This window comes from Endocarpon pusillum (genome assembly GCF_000464535.1).
Source record: "Endocarpon pusillum Z07020 unplaced genomic scaffold C685685, whole genome shotgun sequence".
Taxonomy (NCBI): Eukaryota; Fungi; Ascomycota; class Eurotiomycetes; order Verrucariales; family Verrucariaceae; genus Endocarpon; species Endocarpon pusillum.
Genome location: NW_006913475.1, coordinates 63,427 through 79,936, shown reverse-complemented (window position 1 = coordinate 79,936; position 16,510 = coordinate 63,427). Strand labels below are relative to the sequence as shown.

Sequence of the window (16,510 nt, the reverse complement as noted above, 5' to 3'; positions counted from 1 at the left end):
GCATTCATGTTTGGTGGATTTGAGGGTGGTGAGGGGTCTTTACTGTACTACGTATTGGATAGAGATGATGATGGTACTTGATTTTATTTGATACTCCTGCTAACGACGAGAGGCCATTTGGCCCTGTGATTGACGTACTAAACTGGTTGTGACAAGCTTCATGAGATACTAAAAAAATACTTATACCACGTTTCTACCTATTCAACAGCCCAATCCCATACTCACTGAGCGGGCCCAGGGAAGGACGGGCTAATTGACGTCGATCTTGACGTACTCGCCTTCCTCCTCGCTGTGATCAGCCTCAGCCTCAGCCTCGTGTCCTGGCGCTTGATATTCTGGTAGCTGCTCGGCTGGGTCATCGTAGTCCATCTCATCTCCTTTCTCTGTCTCGGAGCGTGCATCGTCGACATCCATCTCTGCTGGTGCTGCTTTCTTGCCCTTTTCAATGGCTGGTGTGTCGACCTGCTGAGCCACGGCTGGTTGTTGGAGGTTCTGCTTCTCTTCCCTTACAGGCGACGGAGTTGCAGATCCTGAAATAGGAACCTCTCGTTTCTTGTGTTCGACTTCAAGTTTGGGGACCTTGACTACGAGCACGCCATCTGCCATTCTGGCAGTGATTCCAGCTATGTCAATATTGGCAGGGTCTCGCTTGGTACCAAGATGAATCTTCTTCTCGAAGACACCGACTTCGCTCTTTCGACCATCCACGACGAGGAGTTTGAGGGTTTCTTCATCAACGCCGGGACGATGGACAACACCACCGATGCGAAGGGTGCTGTTCTCGCCATCCCAGTCCACACCTAGGTCTTCCTTTTTGGCGCCAGGGAGAGAGAGATGGACCATGTATGTCGCAGGTGTGTCGAAGATATCAGCTCTGGGCTCGAAGTCAACTCCTTCTGGCAGCGTGGTGTTTCCGGCTGCAAGGCGGTCGAGGCCGAGTCCTTCAGCGGCGCCTGTCAGGTCGAAGCCTAGGCGAGAGCCCAGATTGGACAAAAATTCGCCTAGATTGAAATTATCGGGGCCAGCACGGGGGCCGCGCCCGTGGTTGTGATGCGGGTGTGGTGGATGCGGGTGATGTGGACGGCCATGAGAGCGCGGGGTCTGATGTGTACCAGGTGGTCCACATGCGGCTGGATGTGCACGCTGGGGTGGGCCAAAGAGGCCGAAGCCACCAAAGGGAGGACCACGCACACCGAACGGATTGAAGTCTCCAAATCCATCAAAACCTTCACCCGGCGGATGATGATGGTGAGGCTCTCCAAAGCCGCCCCGTCCTCCTCGCCGCCCATGATATGGCCCTGTTCGACCTTCGTGGTGTCCGCGACGAGCCGGCCCGTCTCCGCCACATCGTCCTCGACCCCGGAATGGCATCTGCTGATCTTGGGCAGAAGATTGACCGGTAGGCTCGGGGGCTTTGCCCTTCTCCTGAGAGGAGGATTCGGCAGTCACTTCGTCTTCGACGGTAGGCTGTTTCCCAGAGGCTTTTTCCTTTGGCGATGTTTCGGCTGGTCTAGAGTTACTCTGTTGGTCCTCGGTATGACTTGAAGGTTGATTGCGGGAGGCGTCTTCGTCAAGGCTGGCAACAAAGTCCCAGAATGGATGAGGCCGACTGTTGAGGCTGTAGAGCGAAGGCATATTTGTTATAGAAGATATAGATTGGTGATGTACAGTTGGCTGTTGGAAAGTAAGGTAGATGTAGAATGTAGAAACTCACGATGATCGATGCAGCTATGGACAATCTTATATGATCAATGTGAGGGGTGACAGGCAAACAAGATTCGTGCGCGGCCCGCTCATGTCATACTATCCACCTACCCAGTAATGACGAATCGGATGACAGAGCGATTCGAGAAGGTACTAGAACACTCTAAGGCTTGAATTGCTGGAATCTAGGCTGCTGTATAGTTGTAGCAACCTACGTATAGCACATTTGGCTGGATGGTGGCGAGACGCGTTTCCTGAAGCCTGATTCTTTGGTGGCAATTCAGATGCAGGATGCCAGATGCGGCAAGTAGATCGAGGGTGGAGGTGGAGGGTGCCAGTCCGGAAGTCCATGCCAAGCCCCACACGGTCAGAAAGTTCAAGTTTATCCGACCTCAGGGCTTGGCATCTGATTCTAGACGCCCCTGTGGTTGAAGAGCTGTGGGAATCGGCCATCATGATCCTTAATGCTTGCTACACCTACACCTACACACATGTTTGCAAGTACCCACAATACCAGACACCAAGAACAAGACATTCTCTGGCAGGACTCAACATCAGCGACTGACTAGATACACTGAACTGAAAGGGAGGCAAGCTTGCGATATCAAACGATGGCTGATCTGAATAGTCCTCCGTCCCTGTCATTACGTTGCATCTGCTCTGCCTCGAGCCAACCGTCTGGGATCCTGATGCTTCTCTTAGCCCTATGAATCTAGCTCACCAAGCTGAAAGATGGGCGCATATGCGCTGCAGATGCTTGAACTGGTCTCCGAGCTTGTTTACAGGCCTTCATCTGTCGATGCTATTGCAATTATCATGGTTGTGCAGGAAGGGATACTGCACCCATTATCCATCATGTGTTCATATAACCCTGATGAATCGCGGAGCATGGTAGTATAGCTGACATCTAGCACACTCCGAAAAGGTGTCCTAATCAGCCCAGGTTGCCTCTATTCTGAGATGACATTCCTGGTGCCGCTCCACCAAGGGCACAGCCTCTATGATTGACGACCTTTGAAAGGCATGAGCCTCAGATATTTTATCTCTGGTGAAGGGATCAGAGTAGATTAGAAGCGGACTTGTTCGACACTGCAAAAGCGTTGCTCATGTTGATGCAGGACAGCAATGCTTCCGCCCATCAAGCATTTTCTTCGTGCTGCTTGGTTGCACAACGCTCCAGCATGGCCCTTTGTCGTCCTTCTGTTGTATTGACGGCACACTTTGTCCTTTTCTTCTTTGTCCTTTGCAGTCTCTCTTTCTTTGAATGTCATGCCGATTGTCACAGCTCTGTTTTTTCTTTGATCTAGTCTTTGTACCGGCTGGACAATGCAGCCATGTGAACGAAGAGGCATTGCTTACGACTCATGGTGCATTTATTCCGAAGCCGAAGATTTACTATTCCACCTTGTGAGAATTCCACGTGCTTTACATTTCATATATATCCGCTACAACAAGACTCTGGCATTCTCCAAACACCCAAAGTATAATCTTCAGTCCTAATACTAAATTTCAAATACTGACCTGACCTTCTCCAATATCAGCATCGACAATCTACAAGACACCGTGATGGAACACGGTGAAACCCCTGAGGTGTCTAGCACTTTCACGTTCGACGACTTCCTTCTGGAGGATCCAGAGCTTTCTGTCATGGATGGAAATTGGCTGGCAGAGCTCGAAGACTCAGGCTTTCCGCCTACTGAGCTTGGAGCCCCAGCGGCCTCTATTGGGCAAGATACGTTGATGCAGAAAGCTCCGCCTGAGGCACGCAAGTCTGAAATTGACCCTGAGCTGCAGGCCTTGCTAACCTCTTTAGAGACGGGCACGCAAGACTATATAGCTCCAACTACCTGCATAGACCCTTTGCTGCTTGGGCAGTCCGGCACTAGCACTCATCAATCAGACCCATTCGCCTTGCCTGAGCTTGGACGAACGCTAGCTCCCGACAGTCGACATTACGAAATGGCGCCTTTGCTTCCTTTGCTTCCTTTGCCTCCTTTACCTCTCTTTGGTAGTACTCCTCCCCCTGTTCCACCAAAGGATCACGACAATACTTTGGCTCGGTCTCACCTAACCCCATTCACCGGCAATCCACCCCCTGTCCCACCGAAATACAACTTTAAAAACCTTACATCCGACGCCCTACGCTCTGGTAGTTCCCCGCATTCGCACCTCATTGCTCGCTACCCACGTCAGCCTCTTCTTTCCGTACCCGTTTATGATGACGTGGAAGACCTTGCCTTAGACCCACAGGAGCAGCTAAATAATTCCACAGCCACTCCCAGCGCGGAAGATCAAGGCCAACTTACTACTCGGAAGTATGGGGAAACAAGACAGACGTTGGAGGCAACTTCGAGACAGCCCATAGAAGGTGTGTTGGCGCAGATTGGGCAAGCCAAGCCAACTCGGACTATAGCGCTCGATAAGCCGCTTAGCGTGATGACCAAGGACTGGCCAGTTCCATTGGGCGACACCTACGCCAAAGTCCACAGATCAGCGGAGCAACGACAGGCGGAAGTCAACAACAAACATAATGGCAAAGTGCCCAGACCGTTGAATGCCTTTATGCTATATCGGTCCACATACGCCGAACGCGTCAAGGAGTATACTGGAGAAAATAATGCTCAGATCGTCTCGCAGATTACTGGGGCTAGCTGGTCGATGGAATCGCGTGAGGTCAAGGAGCTCTACGAAGAGTACGCAGAGATAGATAAGCAAAATCATCAGAAAGCTCATCCTCATTACGAGTTCAAACCGGTGCCGAAGAGGCCAGCGAACAAGAAAAGAAAGGATCGAGATGTCGATGATTGCCAGGCTCACTCGATGGAGCGGAAAGACCGCGACTACGAAGCGGGCAGTAGTCGCAATAAGCGAGCGTGGACCGCCAGCGTGGTCAGGGGGCAGAATCTTGAACAACACAGGCTTGCTGCTGCTGCTGCAACCTCCAGGGCGAATGCTGGTAAGTCAGGCTATGCGCCACGAAAGACGGAACTCTGTCTGACAAACCCACAGAGCACTACATCGCGGCAGCAAGCCTTTGAAGGGCCTATTGAGGTTGTGATCTTCGACTCGCGGGCACTGCCAGCACGAGACGGCCGGCGATAGAGGCTGATAGGTAGGAACACGAACAACGAGAGCGAATGATACCTCAATACCCACAAATCAGCTGCCATCGTCCCAAACCCTGTCTTCGAACGAAGCCTGGAAGAGGTAGGCATTCTGCTCCCCGCTACGACTTGCCCTGATGCCGAGTATGGAAATCGGGAGCAGTGGAAGACAAAGAATCATCATCATTGCTCAAGTGACTTTCAAGCATGTCGAGCTTGAATAAGGTAAGATCTACGCGTGAGAGTGAGGCACGAGGAACAGGACCAAGAAGGTGAGTAGTAATGATTTGATGCATACGTGAGGATGAGGGTGAGGGTCGCCGATTACCGCTGGCTTAGTCCTCGGCGTGGAGCTAAGGTAGGCACCTTTTCTTTTTGCTTCGTGACTCCAAATCAATGCATCCTCAATATACCTGTTTCCCTTATCTTCCCTTTCCCTTTCCCTTTCTTTTCTGCCTTGCACCAGCACTTTGCGGCTGGTGAGCTCTTATGGGATTCTCCCCCATACACGTTTTCTAGCGTCACGTAAAACCATTAATAGCTACAAAAAGAGTCTTAAGATCAATTCATTCTCGGTCGGAATATAGCTCCACAGGACGGTATTCCTGAAGCATCGAAGCGTGATCCCCGCGTAGAGGTGGCAACATGCTTGCTTGCTGATAAGACCCAGCCTGAGAATTATATGTGGTGAATCCTTGATACAAAGATTATAGCAGGACTAAAGCCGAGCTCTTGTGCAAAGGATGTCGGCTGATCTTGGCTCGGTGTCAAATCAAGTACGTAATACGAGCTGGCTGGTGGTCCAGTGATGAGGTCCGATCGTATTTGTCGTGCATCAGTGGTACATCGGTTCCACAGCTTAAGCTTATACCATGCAAATGGATGCCATACGTAGGCGTAAGCATGCTTCGAAAGATGACAATTGTTCTTGAACCTAAACCTGATGTAGGTAGGCTCGGGGGAGATGAATGAGAGACCCTGAGCAAAAGGAGATACCATAGAAGCTCGGCATCTCACGGTACTGTCGAGGGTCATGTTTGGTGATGGGATGTAGTTCTTGTTGCGTGGTAATTTGTTTAACCATCTTCGCAGGCCATTCAGCATGAGGTGAAAAGGTTGACGTGGGATACAAGGTAGTTACGCAGCACCAGCCCCATGACACCTCCGCCAATGGGGAGCAACGATGGAAACAGGCGTGGGACTTTCAAGAAATTCATTCTGTAGCAGAGCTGGTGCTCACAGCGGGATAGGGCGCTTTTGTCACCGAATCGGAGGTGCGTAGTAGGTATCGTTCGTTCCTCGCAGCCTATGAGGTTGGCCTCTCAGATGTTGTGGGGTCAATCCCAGGAGGTTACACGAGCGAGATCAAGGAGCGCTTTCCAGGACATCGACCACATGCGGAGATGGAGTCATTTTCCATGCTGAGTATCAGGAGTGCGTTTCATGATGTGCGCTACCCGGTAAGATGATCTCGTGCGGGATGTGGGACGATTGGACAGGATTGGACGAGGTAAAGAATAGCGGCTCTGTAATGCAGGACTTGCATGCATCAGCCCCATACTATGATCTGTTCTTGGTATCTTCCATATGCTCAATTGAGTTCGACTGGCCACCAGATCAACAGCGTCACGACCGGCCCTAGTCAGAAGACTTGTAGACAACCCTCGTCCAAAGATGGCCCAAGGTTTTCGTTTCATCTGCTCCTGTATATTAAGATTGACTGACAAGGGATTCAGTCAGCAGCGCGCTTCGTTCTGTGACCAGCTGAACTTGTGCACTGGCTGAGGGTACAGTATTGGTTCTGAGTACATTCCTGAGCATGGCATCTCTCCACCGCCCCCGTTCAACCTCCTGCCACCACGAGCCTCTGCTTCATGACTTTCAGGGGCAGGAAATTGATCATGAGAGGCAGGATGAGGAAATCTCTTCAGCAAAGAATGACAAGAAACCAGAAGATGGCCTGGAGGAACAAGACAATCATATTTATCCAAGATGGCTCGCCAGTCATAGTCGTGAAGGCCGTTATGAGAAGATCACACCAGAAGAGCAGGATCATCACACATCCTCCTTTTGTTCTGCAGAAACTAAAAGCATCTTACCCTGTTATCTTGACTCGCTGCGCTTACCGGAGGTTAAAGTAAGTTGCTCTGTTGTGTTTATAAGTGACTGGGTTGTCCTCCTCCTGCCATTCAGCCATATTGCTGAACACCGCAAGTCAACGGAAACACCTTCCTTCATTCAGGCATTTGTTGTGCCTCACCACCTTCTTTGTTATTATTGTGATCGATCGTGACTGTCTATTGTCACTTCCATTCATTCCGTCAACCAGTTCTCCGTGTGCCTTCTTTAACTACAAAAGCCCCCTTCTACAGCCAGATCCTTTTTCTCCAACACTTGCAACAACAACACTCTCTATACTCTGTGGCAGCCTCTCCGCTTCTCAGACTTTCCACTCATCTCTGCTCACCCTAAAGACCTGCTCCCAGTGCTGGGCACTGACACCCTTCAATAGCGTCATCACTCTCGTAGTGGACGAGAAGCCTTCGTGATGGCTGTGCTATCCGCCGCGTCACTCTTCCTCATCCTGCGAATTCTACTTGTCACTCTCTGGCCTGCGTCTCTCGTTGATGCCGTGCCTAAACCTCAAGGCGATGTCCCTACCGCTGCTGCAGATGGCTACTGGCTCGCTAACATCCCTCGGAATGGCAAAGTTGCCTACGGTGACTCCTCATACAAGATCTTCCGTAACGTAAAAGAGTATGGAGCAAAGGGTAAGTTACATATGGTGATTGGCCAAAACCACAAGCTGACCCAAGATCGGTAGGTGACGGCTCAACCGATGACACCGTTGCCATCAACCGGGCCATCTCTGAGGGGGCACGATGTGGCGAAGGCTGTGATTCCTCCACCGTCAAACCTGCCATTGTCTATTTTCCATCTGGTACATACATGGTCAGCGCGCCAATCATTCAATACTACTATACCCAGTTCATCGGTGACCCTCACAATCTCCCAGTCATCAAGGCAACTGCAAATTTTGTGGGCATTGCAGTGCTTGACACCGATCCATATATTCCAGGAGGGAATGGCAGGCAGTGGTATACCAATCAGAACAACTTCTTCCGTCAGATCCGCAACTTTGTTGTCGACATCACTAACCAGCCGCTGGGGCTGGGTGCTGGAATCCATTGGCAGGTTGCACAAGCCACCAGTCTTCAGAACATCCGCTTTGAGATGCGAAAAGGTGGTGGTTCCGAGAACAAGCAGCAAGGTATCTTCATGGACAATGGTAGTGGTGGATTTATGTCAGATCTTGTCTTCAATGGCGGACTCTTTGGTGCTTTCTTGGGCAATCAGCAGTTCACTACGCGGAACCTTACCTTCAACGACTGCCAAACTGCCATTTTCATGAACTGGAACTGGTTGTGGACATTCAAATCGGTCAACATCAACAACTGTGGAATAGGTCTCGATATGGCCAACCGCCCTGACGGCAACAACCAGAGCGTGGGCTCTGTGCTGCTACTGGACAGCAAGTTCACCGCCACACCGACAGCGATCAAGACCGCCTTCTCTGAGAACAGTATTCCCAATACTGGTGGCACCCTAGTTCTTGAAAATGTTGATTTCACCGGTGCTCAGGTCGCTGTTGCTGGGCTTACTGGAAACACTGTTCTTGCTGGTGGTGCTGTGGTGGACTCTTGGGCACAAGGCAGTATATACCGTCCATCAGCAGGGACTCAACGTATGGCTAAACGTCTGCCACAAGCACCAGCTGCTTCCGAAGCCTGTTCTGCCTCTGCAGCACCACTCGTCAGTTCCGCAACGGCTGTCACTCCCCTCTCTTCTGGAGGCATCACAGCAGGGGGCGCAAGCACCCCCTCGGCCGGCTCGGCTTCTACCTTTTCTTCCGTGGTCAGCCCCATAGCAGTTTCGCCCTTGCCATCTTCCGGTAGCGTCTTATCTGCTCCAATCTCGCCCATTCCATTCGCCAATGGTACTCAATCCAATGTCACTGCACAGGCATGTTCGGAGCCTCCTTCACCCAAAGCTCGAATCCGTGGTCAACAAGGTTTGACTGCTCCGACCAAGGCGACCTCACTGCTCGACAACGGCAAGGTCTTTGAGCGGTCCAAGCCTCAATATGAGAATGTCCCTATTTCGTCCTTTGTCAGTGTCAAGTCGAAGGGTGCCAAGGGTGATGGTGTAACAGATGATACGGCTGCTATCCAAAACATCCTTAATAGTGCGACCACTGACCAAATCGTCTACTTCGACCACGGCGCTTATGTCATCACCGACACTGTCAACGTTCCCAAAAACATCAAGATCACTGGAGAGATTTGGCCTCTCATCATGGCCTCAGGCCCAGCATTCTCTGATCAGAATAACCCTAGGCCCGTCTTCCGTGTTGGTGCTCCTGGTGATCGTGGTGCAGTTGAAATGACAGATCTCATGTTCCAGACCCTGGGCCCTGCTCCTGGTGCTATTATGATGGAGTGGAACGTCGCAGATTCTTCTCAAGGCTCATGTGCTCTCTGGGATGTTCACTTCCGCATTGGTGGTACCGCTGGCACTCGGCTCCAGATCGATCGTTGTCAGAAGAACGAGAACGTCACCACAACATTTAAGCCCGAGTGCGCCGGGGCTTTCATGCTGATGCACATTACTCAACAGGCTACGGCGTATCTGGAAAACACCTGGTTTTGGGTGGCTGATCATGAGCTCGACCTGTCGTCTTGGCCGGGTTATGCAATCAACAACCAGATTAACGTCTATAATGGTCGTGGCATACTTGTCGAGAGCAAAGGTCCAGTCTGGATGTACGGTACTAGCTCTGAACATTCTCAGCTGTACAATTATCAAATTGCCAACGCCCAGGACATTTGGATGGGTTCCATTCAGACCGAGACCGCCTACATGCAAGCAAACCCCAATGCGCTCAACGGTGGCTTCCCCCCCAACGAAGCCTACTCCGATCCTGACTTCGCCACTTGCACAACAGACAGCTGCAGAAAGACCTGGGGCCTTCGTGTTCTCGATTCGAACGATGTCTACATGTACGGAGGCGGCTTGTACAGTTTCTTCGAGAATTACAATCAGGTATGCCTTGACACCGAGTCGTGTCAAGAAAATATGGTCGACATTCAGTGCTCCGACGATGTGTGGCTCTTCGGGCTCAGCACCAAGGCGAGTGTCAACATGGTAACTGTCAACGGTCAGAGCCAAGCTATTGGTTTGGAGAATGACAATGTCTTCTGCCAGACTGTGGCATTGTTTCAGGAGCCATAGGGTTCACGCGTGATCATGATGATGACGGAGCATTGTCTTGTCTTCCTTTCCGAATGCACATATTTTGTCTTTGTCCCCCTTGCACATTCCCAAACTCTTTAACGGGAAATCATTCGTTTACACCTACATGTCATATCAGGCTGGATTCGATATGGCACAGGAATCATGATGTACCAACGGTTGCATTGCATGACGGATGCATGACGGACTGGGTTGCTGGCCGGAGGCAACTGGCTGGCTAGCGACGTGCATGGAACGGCTCGGGGTTTGCGTTTTGCATGCAGCATGGGAGCATGGGAGGAAATAGCGACATGGGATTTGTGCATTAGAATACCCCAACAGCAGATTATGTCATGCATGATTGCATTCAGGTAGTTACTATCCGACGCAGGTACATTTTGTTGAGATGAGGGAGCTCTGTCGACATTGTCCAGCGAATCAGAATCAAAAAAGGCATTGCATATGAAACTTCTTTGTCTTTCTTTCTCGTGATATTGTCGCCAATGTGTGTAGTGAAGAAGATCATGATATTGCCTCAAGTCACTCAGACTCTCAAAGGCAGGCTAACTAAGCCAACGTTACCTGGCACAGGGGGTGCGAGAATTTGTGTCACCCCCTCTGCCGGAGAGTTTGAGGCCAATGTCGTAAAAAACAGCCAGATTGTCATCGTTAAAAATGATCACAACTTACTTGATCAATCATCAATGTGAGTTCAAGCGGAGTTGGAGTAATCAATTATCCATGTTGAATATCTACTTGATATATCTACTTTAGTAATATGCAGAAGATAAAAAGTGAAAAGTAAAGCATTCTTCTTTTCATTGTCTCCTTTTTTGTATGTTATTCTCAAAAGTACGTCACAGTGGAGAGTTGTGAATGATAAGATCCCCATCTTACTCACTTATCAGATCCTGTCCTCAGACTCTTCGGACAGCTTCGCCTTAGTCAGCCTGCCATTGAGGGTCTGAGCGTCTGAGGCAATCATGATGCTGCGGCTGTGCATAGGTTAAGTGCTGACTACAGCTCATCGTGCGCCACATATATCACGACACGGATCCTGGGTTTCTACGATAACTGTCAGGTCAGCTTCCAAGCTTACCTCTCACTTTGCCTGGCCAAACACACCTAGTTTGTCCTTCACCATTCGTCACAGTCGTCGCCGGCTTTGATTCCCCTAGTGTTGCAGGGACTGGACTCGCCATACTGTACTGATATTTATCGGGCCTAAGAACGGAGGTCCGATCAGCCATGCCACCAAGGCTTGTGAGCTGTCTGGCTGGCTGAAAGGTCTTCTGGGTGGAAGAAGTATCACATGTGACAGCGAAAGCATCTTGCTAATCTCGATAAATATCGTTCTGCGCGTACGGGGATTGCGATCGACCTAGTTAGTTGTTGATGGAAGAAATGCATGAATGAAATCGCTATGTTAAGAAACAACTTGGGCTGGCAATGCTGGAAGCATGCCTGAAACTCCTTCTACTTAAACCAGTGATCAAGTTTGCTTTTCCGATCGAGGCAGCCATACTTCCTCTGCAACGTCATGCTCGTCCAAATGCTGATCAGGCGTCCAACGTACAACGGTGAACTGATGCATTTGAAGCAGAGCTCGTTACGATATCTATAAAGAAGTGGTGACTGATGGAGACAAACTCCAACTTGTGATCCCAATGTCCGTGCCGACTCGAAAGAGCAGATATGCTGTTCGTCGTCTTCATTTTGGTCGTCAGTTACGTATCAGCTGTTGCTGCCCAGCAATCGCCGAACACAAACCTCCAATATCACCACTGGCAGCAATCAGACTTGTCAAACAGACTTCAGCGCCGACTTGTACGGACTAGGCGTACGCCTAGGTTACTATCTCAATTGGGCTTCTGGATGGACCGCAAATAACTTCGTGCCCGATGAAATTGCAGGTGCACAAGACAGCAATTCGATATTTCTGCTAGGCATGCTGGCCTCCCTCTTGAGAGGCACGATGACTGGACGTCCCACTCGGCTAGATGGCCTCGTCCTCCTTGAGCTCGCAGCAGGGACAGTATGGAGCGTGCTGAGCCTTTGACCGCTTGGCTTCCTTGAATCAGCGTCCTCAGTTTCCGGCCATGGGACAAAAGCGAAAGGGCAAAGAGGATCGAAGGTCTCAACGACGAGCAGCAACGGAAAGAGGCGCCAGAATGCATGACCACGGGACGCCAAAGTGCTGAACCTTAGGAGCATTGATTCAGCACTGGAAGTTGAAAGGAAGTCTTTTGTGCTTGAGGCCGGCAAACTACCATCAGATCCCTCCGTGGCATTTTGGCGACAATATCATCATCTTGGGGCATCAAATGACTTCTTTCTGATGAACACGCCACGCAAGCACAGCTGGAGAGGATGAGCGGATTTTCGTACGTGGAAATGTTCCATTCTGCGGGCACCCTGATCAAAGTCTCAGCCTCGTCGTTCCGAGCGACTTCGATGTGCACATATTATGCTGTCTGGTCATTGCTGAATTTCCGGTCTAACTTATGCTTTCAGGCCGCCAGAAGCCTACTGTAAGCCCTTAGCTGCATTACATAGTACTCGAACTTATTGCATGCCGACTGCACGAAGCAAGGGTAGCCAATCGTAACCCTGATGTGATTCTGCTTCTCTGAATGGACGATGTAGCTTTTCGGACACTGGCAATGGACGTTTGGTTGGTCGCTGGGATGAAGTAAAAGCATGCTGCACGGATTGCATTTTGAGAGAAAAGCATTCCTGTAGGTTAACTACTGTACCATAGTCAAGGCCGTCTTTGACTTGATCCATCCGTGTAAGTCAATGGGAGGCATTGACGCCTCCAACTCCTTCCACACCCCTATGCTCCCCCAAGATTCCCCCTTAAGAAATCTCCATTTTCCGCCGAACCGCTCAGTCACATCGCCCATCCCTGATCAGTGGTTTTGAATATATGTGATCACGATTGCCTGCTGGATAGTTGCATTAACCTGTCTCACATTGCTAAGCCACCGGTCATTGTCGCTCCCTTTTCCATCTGCGCCTCAACGACCCCCACCTCAACATCGCAATCCAACATCGGCGTCAACACTCCTCCTCTATCACGATATCTTGTCGCAACACAGATTCGAATCTCTTTACGTCATCTCCAACACGATACCATATATTACAGAAGGTCTGGCTTATATTGCACCGTGCAGCCAGGAATGTGAAAACAATAAACTGGTCCTCAGGCGCAACGAGGGATCTCGCAGCTTGCGTCGAATCTTTATTGGCCAAACTGAGGCCATACCATCAATCAAGGGATCAGTTCTGTCGTTACTGTCGCGCTCGCCGATTTCTCCATCCACGTTGATCGTCTGCTCCATCAACACTGATCCAAGTAATCTGGGCTGGGAATTGGCGAAGGTGTGCCATGTGGAGGACGGACCATAAATATAGCTCATCATTGAAATACTCAGGTCATGAAACTGGACAAACCGCGAAAGACAAGTTGATCAAGGCTTGACAGAGCATAACTTGTCAACCAGCTGTGGCTGCCTGTTATGCCAGATTACGGTGTAGAATCCAGCGGCCGGATCGCTCCAGCAATAGGCATGCCCGGTATAAATATCGGGGATCCTACTTGGACCATCGAGATTCATGATCGTCCCTTTCTGAAAGCGCACAAGCAGTTACCCCGAAGACGTGATCAAAATCTTCACTCGGTTGACTTGCGCTCGCATTACAAGAAAACACAAGTCCAGCTTCCAAACAGACATCGACATGATCCACCCAATCTGTTATCTACAACGCCTCCAGATCCTCCAGAAACCGTTTTCTTCAAGCCGTCATCGTCGCCTGTTCCCGTGCGAGATCCTAGTGAGCATAGTAGAGATGATTTATCCAATGCCGAAACAACTATTCTTCGATCAAGAGTAGCGACTCCGACATACCAGAATAGCCCTCCAACGCCTGATATAACGCCACCGCGTGCTCGCAATCTGTTGCGGCCCCACCCGGTCCTGGCCAATGTGCCCTCAATTTCCTCACGAGCAGAATCGTTCAAAACAGCCAAGGAGGAGCTTTCTTCCGATGAAGAGATTGACGCTGAATCGCCGTCGCGGAGACCATCTCGTCAAAGATGGCTTCAGAGTAACCAGGCACCTCGTTTGGAGGACTGGGGAGTTCGGCCAAATGCTCCAACTCAGACACATGAAAGCCAATCTACACCCACAAAGGTTATCAAGCGAAAACCCGTCCCAAAAGAAGCTTTTTTTACATTTGATGGATCATGGAAGGAAATGGGGGACACGAAGGTCAATGATTCGGCAACCTCAGTCGAGCCAGCATCTAGCACAGATAGCATGATCGACAAAACACATAAAGGCGATTCTATACACTCCGTCATCTCGCCCCCTTCACCCTTGCCAACTCCACCGCGTTCGGCTGAGACTGAAGAGAAAGCGAAAACCCCTGAGCCGCCACTGCAAAGAGACAAAAGCTTAAGAGACCGACTTAAGGAGTCCAGGATGGTCAGTCCTAGTGACTCGACAGAGGACTTTGCTCGGGACATTGGCTGGTCACATGTGTACAGGTCGCCTGAACTTCAATCACGTATCAACTCATGGCGCTTGTCCGGTATCTCCACGACATCCACGGTTGAAGCCATTGTAGTTGATGCAGAGACGATGCCACAACGTCAGCACCGACTTCGCCATAGCCGTAAAAACCCATCCCTCCGTTCTACGAGCTCACCGTTTCCTGCCTCTAACCGTAGCTCTCTGTTATCCAACCCAGAGTCACCACACCGCCTAATCCACAGAAAGGGCAAAATCACCAACCAAACTCGATGGAGCATAGGATCAGAAGCATCAAAAATGATGCATGGCTCGCCAGCCATGACCGATGCTTTAAAGCCAGAGATCATCCAGGTTGCAGTCATACCTGAAAGAAAGTCGTCTCTTCAATCGTCCGAGGACAGCAATCGTAGGCATTCTGCTTCCCCTTCCGCCAACCCCGTGGTGCATCATCCATCAACTGCGCCAGATCATACGAACGCCGAACCACATGTGCCTTTGAGGAAAAAGAGACCGATGTCGGCATCCTTGCCCATAGGCGGGAGCTTTGGAAGCCGGGGAAGACAGCAGGATTTCGCTGCTGCTGCCGTACCTCTGCGAGGGACTTCCTTGTCAGCCCCTACGAGCAGGAGCCACTCTCGTGCCAATTCACCCACTTCAGAGCATTTTCGACTGCGTCGGCTAGCTGCCGAAGAAGATCTACATCGGACACTGGAACGCATGGAGTCGGAAAGATCTGTTCCTCAATACAGTGCTTCCCATTCTGAGAAGGGGCCAAGCAACAGGGCAGGAGAGCCTGATAAAGAACAGTGGGACGCTCTAAGATCACCATCTCTATATACCGCATTTTCGCCGCCTTCCATGGAGTCGTCTTCTCCAGGACCAGTCGAAATGGGTGAGGCACGAGCGGTAAATCTTTTCGCTCACAACAATCATTCCTTGCAAATTGTCGACCAGTACCCGCAGCCAGAATCCCGAACATTTCTGTTCTTGCAGAAAGCTAGTGAAGATAGACAACTGCCGACAGTGGAGCCCTCGACACCCACGCAAGCACCTTTGCCACAATTGTTGGTCGATTCGCCACTGCGTAATCCTCGAGACCCTCCGCAGCCGCCCGCACTGAAGGTGATCCCACCCACACCCCTAGACTTGACTCCGGGTGAGTATGACGACCGACAACTTGGCCTGCCATCATCCAGAGCCCCCAAAAGGGCAGGGTCGCTCAGCCGTCGTTTCGGCTCCCTCACAAGACCCGTTTTGGGCAGTAGGCGTCATTCAGGGTCGTTCGTCAAATCTCTTAGCAGGACATTGAGTTTGAGGGGTGCGCGCAACACGAAGGCCGATCAACCCATGGACGCCAATCTGCACCCATTCTGGAGGCCGCGAGGATTCTGGGACGATGTTACAGACTCCAACAGCGATGACGATGACTACGAACGAGACGTGATTGTCAGCAACTCGCTCGGTGTTCCTCAGCAAAGAACCATCATTGATGGGCCGATATCCCTTGTCAGGCATCTGTCAGACAGATCTAGAAGACAGCGTCAAACTGGGGCCGTCACCAAAAGATCCAGCCATGGCAGTCTGTCGAGAACACGAATCGGCAAAAGAGTGTACAAGATTCCCGGTTTGGGTCGCTATTTTCCTCTTAGGACGCTAGGCGACATGCACGGTCGACTACAGCTATCGAAACGACAGAAAGAGGACGAAAAGAGAGAGAGGACCAGGCAGGCGCTGAGGGAGAAGATTGGCCCTCAGATTGTCTCGACGGGAGATTCACGCTACCCAGCGTGGATGCCCCCAGTGCAAGACACCACCAATTGACCTTGAGATATGATGTACGGACGAGCAGGTTTCTCGTCCAGTAGATGGGGA

General features: G+C 50.7%; 4 protein-coding genes across 4 annotated transcripts; 3 read left to right on the top strand and 1 right to left on the bottom strand.

Annotated features, from left to right (window-relative positions):
• Positions 1–249: 249 nt before the first annotated feature.
• On the bottom strand, positions 250–1,635 carry EPUS_07646 (uncharacterized protein; the record flags this gene model as incomplete). The annotated part of the gene is made up of 1 exon (XM_007787636.1): positions 250–1,635. One exon carries the CDS (start codon positions 1,633–1,635, stop codon positions 250–252), a length of 1,386 nt encoding a protein of 461 aa, XP_007785826.1.
• Positions 1,636–3,270: 1,635 nt separating this feature from the next.
• On the top strand, positions 3,271–4,806 carry EPUS_07645 (uncharacterized protein; the record flags this gene model as incomplete). The annotated part of the gene is made up of 1 exon (XM_007787635.1): positions 3,271–4,806. One exon carries the CDS (start codon positions 3,271–3,273, stop codon positions 4,804–4,806), a length of 1,536 nt encoding a protein of 511 aa, XP_007785825.1.
• A 1,821-nt stretch (positions 4,807–6,627) lies between these two features.
• EPUS_07644 (uncharacterized protein) lies at positions 6,628–10,100 on the top strand (the record flags this gene model as incomplete). Its single annotated transcript, XM_007787634.1, has 3 exons — positions 6,628–6,945; positions 7,321–7,579; positions 7,633–10,100. The coding sequence occupies 3 exons, from the start codon at positions 6,628–6,630 to the stop codon at positions 10,098–10,100; spliced, it is 3,045 nt and encodes a 1,014-aa protein (XP_007785824.1).
• Positions 10,101–13,621: 3,521 nt separating this feature from the next.
• EPUS_07643 (uncharacterized protein) lies at positions 13,622–16,459 on the top strand (the record flags this gene model as incomplete). Its single annotated transcript, XM_007787633.1, has 1 exon — positions 13,622–16,459. The coding sequence occupies one exon, from the start codon at positions 13,622–13,624 to the stop codon at positions 16,457–16,459; it is 2,838 nt and encodes a 945-aa protein (XP_007785823.1).
• Between the last annotated feature and the right edge of the window lie 51 nt (positions 16,460–16,510).